Source organism: Oncorhynchus keta, unplaced genomic scaffold (genome assembly GCF_023373465.1).
Source record: "Oncorhynchus keta strain PuntledgeMale-10-30-2019 unplaced genomic scaffold, Oket_V2 Un_contig_5377_pilon_pilon, whole genome shotgun sequence".
Taxonomy (NCBI): Eukaryota; Metazoa; Chordata; class Actinopteri; order Salmoniformes; family Salmonidae; genus Oncorhynchus; species Oncorhynchus keta.
Genome location: NW_026288258.1, coordinates 80,001 through 87,451, shown reverse-complemented (window position 1 = coordinate 87,451; position 7,451 = coordinate 80,001). Strand labels below are relative to the sequence as shown.

Below are 7,451 nucleotides of genomic sequence, written 5' to 3'. Positions count from 1 at the left end.
ATCCCAGTGACTCAGTCTTTCGTCTCAGACCACGTCTTCCCTAAGTATCCCAGTGAATCAGTCTTTAGTCTCAGACCTTGTCGTCCCTGAGTATCCCAGTGACTCAGTCTTTAGTCTCAGACCACGTCTTCCCTAAGTATCCCATTGACTCAGTCTTTAGTCTCAGACCACGTCTTCCCTAAGTATCCCAGTGACTCAGTCTTTCGTCTCAGACCACGTCTTCCCTAAGTATCCCAGTGAATCAGTCTTTAGTCTCAGACCACGTCTTCCCTAAGTATCCCAGTGACTCAGTCTTTAGTCTCAGACCACGTCTTCCCTAAGTCTCCCAGTGACTCAGTCTTTAGTCTCAGACCACGTCTTCCCTAAGTATCCCATTGACTCAGTCTTTAGTCTGAGACCACGTCTTCCCTAAGTATCCCAGTGACTCAGACCGCGTCTTCCCTAAGTATCCCAGTGACTCAGTCTTTCGTCTCAGACCACATCTTCCCTAAGTATCCCAGTGACTCAGTCTTTAGTCTCAGACCACGTCTCCCCTAAGTATCCCAGTGACTCAGTCTTTAGTCTCAGACCACGTCTTCCCTAAGTATCCCAGTGACTCAGTCTTTAGTCTCAGACCACATCTTCCCTAAGTATCCCAGTGACTCAGTCTTTCGTCTCAGACCACGTCTTCCCTAAGTATCCCAGTGAATCAGTCTTTAGTCTCAGACCACGTCTTCCCTAAGTATCCCAGTGACTCAGTCTTAAGTCTCAGACCACATCTTCCCTAAGTATCCCATTGACTCAGACTTTAGTCTGAGACCACGTCTTCCCTAAGTATCCCAGTGACTCAGACCACGTCTTCCCTAAGTATCCCAGTGACTCAGTCTTTAGTCTCAGACCTCGTCTTCCCTAAGTATCCCAGTGACTCAGTCTTTAGTCTCAGACCTCGTCTTCCCTAAGTATCCCAGTGACTCAGACCACGTCTTCCCTAAGTATCCCAGTGACTCAGTCTTTAGTCTCAGACCAGTCTGGCATCCAAGGCATCCATAACAAACCATTCAGAAATGACATGAATATTGATATTAAGTGTGTGTGTGTGTGTGTGCGTGCGTGTGCGTGTGTGTGTGTACGTACAGGGTCTGTATGGCTCGTAGTGAAGCAAAGGTTCCCTTAGCGATGGTCTGTAGTTTGTTGTCGTATAGAGAGAGCAAGTTGAGGTTGTGGAGGTCTTGGAACGCATCGACACGCAGACACGCTATCTTATTAGCATTCAACAGTCTGAAACACATAGAAACACGCTATCTTATTAGCATTCAACAGCCTGAAACACATAGAAACACGCTATCTTATTAGCATTCAATAGCCTGAAACACATAGAAACACGCTATCTTATTAGCATTCAACAGCCTGAAACACATAGAAACATGCTATCTTATTAGCATTCAACATCCTGAAACACATAGAAACACGCTAACTTATTAGCATTCAACATCCTGAAACACATAGAAACATGCTATCTTATTAGCATTCAACAGCCTGAAACATAATAACTTATTAGCATTCAACAGCCTGAAACACATAGAAACATGCTAACTTATTAGCGTTCAACATCCTGAAACACATAGAAACACGCTAACTTATTAGCATTCAACATCTTGAAACACTATCTTATTAGCATTCAATACCCTGAAACATGCTAAGTTATTAGCATTCAACAGCCTGAAACACAGAGAAACACGCTAACTTATTAGCATTCAACATCCTGAAACATGCTATCTTTTTAGCATTCAACAGCCTGAAACACATAGAAACACGCTAACATATTAGCATTCAACAGTCTTGAGTGTGTTATTTCAGGTGTGTGGAACTCCACTCTGTTTGTTTTCCAGCTGATACGTTAGGTTATAAACACATAGTGTGTTATTTCAGGTGTGTTGTACTCACAGTAGCTGAAGAGAAAACAGTCCCTCCAACAATCCTTTGGAGATTTCCGTGATCTTATTCCCGTAGAGCACCCTGGACAACACAACACACGCTAACGTCAATAGAGGGGATCTTAAGGTGTGTGTGTGTGTGTGTGTGTGTGTGTCGTAGCTAGAGGGTAGAATACTCACAGAGAGTTGAGAGATCTCAGGCCTTGGAAAGCGTCTGGTGCCAGCTCTGATATCTGGTTATTACTGAGATCTCTGGAGAGAGAGAGAGAGAGAGAGAGAGAGAGAGAGAGAGAGGAGAGAGAGAGATAGAGAGAGAGAGAGAGAGAGAGAGAGAGAGAGAGAGAGAGAGAGAGAGAGAGAAGAGAGAGAGAGAGAGGAAATATATATTCCTCAGGAATGTCTGAAATGTTTACAGTTCTTCAATGTTAACATATGATAATAAAGCCCTTAAATTGAAATTGAAATATAGAGAGGGAGGGAGAGACAGACAGAGAGAGACAGAGAGTAAGACCCAGATACACAGACAGATAGACAGACCCAGAGAGACAGACCCAGATAGACAGACAGAGACAGAGATAGAGAGAGACAGAGAGACAGACAGAGAGAGACAGAGTAGACCCAGAGACAGAGACAAGACCCAGAGAGACAGAGACAGACAGAGACAGAGATAGAGAGAGACAGAGAGATAAACAGAGAGACAGACAGAGAGAGAGAGACAGAGAGACAGACAGAGAGACAGACCCAGAGAGAGAGAGACAGACAGAGAGACAGACAGAGAGAGACAGACAGAGACAGAGAGACAGACCCAGATAGACAGACAGATAGACAGACCCAGAGAGACAGACAGAGAGACAGACCCAGACAGACAGAGACAGAGAGACAGACCCAGATAGACAGACAGAGACAGATAGACAGACCCAGAGAGACAGACAGAGAGAGACAGACAGAGACAGAGAGACAGACCCAGATAGACAGACAGATAGACAGACCCAGAGAGACAGACCCAGATAGACAGACAGAGACAGATAGACAGACCCAGATAGACAGAGACAGATAGACAGACCCAGAGAGACAGACCCAGATGTTATAGCCCAGTAGACAGATAGACAGACCCAGATGTTAGAGCCCAGAGACAGAGACAGACCCAGATGTTATCGCCAGTAGACAGAGAGACAGACCCAGATGTTAGACAGAGACAGACAGATAGACAGAGACAGACCCAGATGAGACAGACCCAGAGAGACAGAGACAGACCCAGATGTTATAGCCCAGTAGACAGAGACAGACCCAGATGTTATAGCCCAGTAGACAGAGACAGACCCAGATGTTATAGCCCAGTAGACAGAGACAGACCCAGATGTTATAGCCCAGTAGACAGAGACAGACCCAGATGTTATAGCCCAGTAGACAGAGACAGACCCAGATGTTATAGCCCAGAGAGACAGAGACAGACCCAGATGTTATAGCCCAGAGAGACAGAGACAGACCCAGATGTTATAGCCCAGTAGACAGAGACAGACCCAGATGTTATAGCCCAGTAGACAGAGACAGACCCAGATGTTATAGCCCAGTAGACAGACCCAGATGTTATCGCCCAGTAGACAGAGACAGACCCAGATGTTATAGCCCAGAGACAGAGACAGACCCAGATGTTATAGCCCAGTAGACAGAGATGTTATCGCAGTAGACAGAGACAGACCCAGATGTTATAGCCCAGTAGACAGAGACAGACCCAGATGTTATCGCCCAGTAGACAGAGACAGACCCAGATGTTATAGCCCAGTAGACAGAGACAGACCAGATGTTATAGCCCAGTAGACAGAGACAGACCCAGATGTTATAGCCCAGATGTTAGACAGACCCAGACCCAGATGTTATCGCCCAGTAGACAGAGACAGACAGACCAGATGTTATAGCCCAGTAGACAGAGACAGACCCAGATGTTATCGCCCAGTAGACAGAGACAGACCCAGATGTTATAGCCCAGTAGACAGACCCAGATGTTATCGCCCAGTAGACAGAGACAGACCCAGATGTTATCGCCCAGTAGACAGAGACAGACCCAGATGTTATAGCCCAGTAGACAGAGACAGACCCAGATGTTATAGCCCAGTAGACAGAGACAGACCCAGATGTTATCGCCCAGTAGACAGAGACAGACCCAGATGTTATAGCCCAGTAGACAGAGACAGACCCAGATGTTATCGCCCAGTAGACAGAGACAGACCCAGATGTTATAGCCCAGTAGACAGAGACAGACCCAGATGTTATAGCCCAGAGAGACAGAGACAGACCCAGATGTTATAGCCCAGTAGACAGAGACAGACCCAGATGTTATAGCCCAGTAGACAGAGACAGACCCAGATGTTATAGCCCAGTAGACAGAGACAGACCCAGATGTTATAGCCCAGTAGACAGAGACAGACCCAGATGTTATAGCCCAGTAGACAGAGACAGACCCAGATGTTATAGCCCAGAGACAGAGACAGACCAGATGTTATCGCCCAGTAGACAGAGACAGACCCAGATGTTATAGCCCAGTAGACAGACAGACCCAGATGTTATCGCCCAGTAGACAGAGACAGACCCAGATGTTATAGCCCAGTAGACCCAGTAGACAGACCCAGATGATTATAGCCCAGTAGACAGAGACAGACCCAGATGTTATCGCCCAGTAGACAGAGACAGACCCAGATGTTATAGCCCAGATAGACCCAGAGACAGACCCAGATGTTATAGCCCAGTAGACAGAGACAGACCAGATGTTATCGCCCAGTAGACAGAGACAGACCCAGATGTTATAGCCCAGTAGACAGACCCAGATGTTATCGCCCAGTAGACAGAGACAGACCCAGATGTTATAGCCCAGTAGACAGAGACAGACCCAGATGTTATAGCCCAGTAGACAGAGACAGACAGACCAGATGTTATAGCCCAGTAGACAGAGACAGACCAGACCCAGATGTTATAGCCCAGAGAGACAGAGACAGACCCAGATGTTATAGCCCAGTAGACAGAGACAGACCCCCAGATGTTATAGCCCAGTAGACAGAGACAGACCCAGATGTTATAGCCCAGTAGACAGAGACAGACCCAGATGTTATCGCCCAGTAGACAGAGACAGACCCAGATGTTATAGCCCAGTAGACAGAGACAGACCCAGATGTTAGACAGAGACAGACCCAGATGTTATAGCCCAGATAGACAGACCCAGATGTTATAGCCCAGTGAGACAGAGACAGACCCAGATGTTATCGCCCAGTAGACAGAGACAGACCCAGATGTTATAGCCCAGTAGACAGAGACAGACCCAGATGTTATAGCCCAGTAGACAGACCCAGATAGACAGACAGATAGACAGACCCAGATGTTATAGCCCAGTAGACAGACCCAGATAGACAGACAGATAGACAGACCCAGATGTTATAGCCCAGTAGACAGAGACAGATGTTATAGCCCAGTAGACAGACCCAGATGTTATAGCCCAGTAGACAGAGACAGACCCAGATGTTATAGCCCAGTAGACAGAGACAGACCCAGATGTTATCGCCCAGTAGACAGAGACAGACCCAGATGTTATCGCCCAGTAGACAGAGGAGGTAAATATGTACAGTCTGTTATTGTTTGAAACAGCTCCTTACATTCTGCGTAGCTTCTTGTAAGGAGAGAAGGCTCCAGCAGGAATGGCCCTGATAGAGTTCTGCTCCAACCGACTGGAACAAAAACACAACAGATATACACTGACTTTACTAAACATTAGGAACACCTTCCTACTAATGAGTTACACTGACTTTACTAAACATTAGGAACACCTTCTTACTAATGAGTTACACTGACTTTACTAAACATTAGGAACACCTTCCTACTACTGAGTTACACTGACTTTACTAAACATTAGGAACACCTTCCTACTAATGAGTTACACTGACTTTACTAAACATTAGGAACACCTTCCTACTACTGAGTTACACTGACTTTACTAAACATTAAACACCTTCCTAAAGCTAACAATGAGTTACACTGACTTTACTAAACATTAGGAACACCTTCCTACTACTGAGTTACACTGACTTTACTAAACATTAGGAACACCTTCCTACTACTGAGTTACACTGACTTTACTAAACATTAGGAACACCTTCCTACTACTGAGTTACACTGACTTTACTAAACGTTAGGAACACACCACAATACCCATCACAATACCCCATGATGACATCACAATACCCCATAATGACATCACAATACCCCATAATGACATCACAATACCCCATAATGACATCACAATACCCCATAATGACAAAGCAAAAACAGGTTTTTAGTAATGATTAAATATACAAAAGTGAAATATCACATTAACTAAAGTATTCAGACCCTTTACTCAGTACTTTGTTGAAGCACCTTTGGCAGTGATTACAGCCTCCAGTTGTCTTGGGTATGACACTACAAGCTTGGCACACCTGTATTTGGGGAGTTTCTCCCTTCTCTTCTTCTCTGCAGATCCTCTCAAGTTCTGTCAGGTTGGATGGGGAGCATTGCTGCATAGGTATTTTCAGGTCTCTCCAGAGATGTTCGATTGGATTCAAGTCCGGACTCTGTTTGGGCAACTCAAGGACATTCAGAGACTTGTCCCGAAGCCACTACTGCATTGTCTTGGTTGTGTGCTTCGGGTCGTTGCCCTGTTGGAAGGTGAACCTTCGTCCCAGTCTGAGCGCTCTGGAGCAGGTTTTCATCAAGGATCTCTCTGTTCTTTGCTCTGTTCATCTTTGCCTCGATCCTGACTAGTCTCCCAGTCCCTGCCGCTGAAAAACACCCCCACAGCATGATGCTGCCACCACCATGCTTCACCACCATGCTTCACCGTAGGGATGGTGCCAGGATTCCTCCAGACGTGACGCTTGGCATTCAAGCCAAAGAGTTAACTCTTGGTTTCATCAGACCAGGCCAGACCTGGCCTCTCTACCATAAAGGTCCGGAGTGCTGCAGTTGTCCTTCTGGAAGGTTCTCCCATCTCTACAGAGGAACTCTGGAGCTCTGTCAGAGTGACCATCGGGTTCTTGGTCACCTCCCCCTCCGATTTCTCAGTCTGGCCGAGCAGCCAGCTCTAGGAAAGAGTCTTTGCGCTTGAAAATCAATGTCCGATCAATTGAATTGACCACAGGTTGTAAAAACATCTCAAAGATGATCAATGGAAACAGGAACAGGAAGTACCTGAACTCACAGCAAAGGGTCTGAATACTATATTATCTGCCAACATTTCTAAAAACCTGTTTTCACTTTGTCATCATGGGGTTTGTGTAAAGTTGATTTAATCCATTTTAGAATAAGGCTCTCATGTAACAAAAAGTCTAATTTCACACAGCTGTGGTTTTACAGACTGAGAGTGTGTGTGTGTGTCTGTGTTTATGTGTGTGTAGGCAGGTTGCCAGGTGTGTGTGAGTGTCTCACATCCCTGAGATGGTCTCAGGAAAGTTGCCAGGTGTGTGTGTGTAGGTTGGTTGCTAGGTGTGTGTGTGTGTAGGTTGGTTGCTAGGTGTG

General features: G+C 45.9%; 1 protein-coding gene across 1 annotated transcript in view; it reads right to left on the bottom strand.

Annotated features, from left to right (window-relative positions):
* Positions 1-1,109: 1,109 nt before the first annotated feature.
* LOC127925249 (slit homolog 2 protein-like) overlaps positions 1,110-7,451 on the bottom strand; it is a gene marked incomplete at its 3' end in the record, with an annotated part of 18,480 nt that continues 12,138 nt past the window's right edge. The window contains exons 6-9 of the mRNA XM_052510125.1: positions 5,555-5,626; positions 2,094-2,165; positions 1,924-1,995; positions 1,110-1,257 (exon numbers count right to left, since the gene is read on the bottom strand). Of these exons, the coding sequence (XP_052366085.1) occupies positions 1,110-1,257; positions 1,924-1,995; positions 2,094-2,165; positions 5,555-5,626 (364 nt within the window). The remainder of the gene's footprint in view (positions 1,258-1,923; positions 1,996-2,093; positions 2,166-5,554; positions 5,627-7,451) is intronic.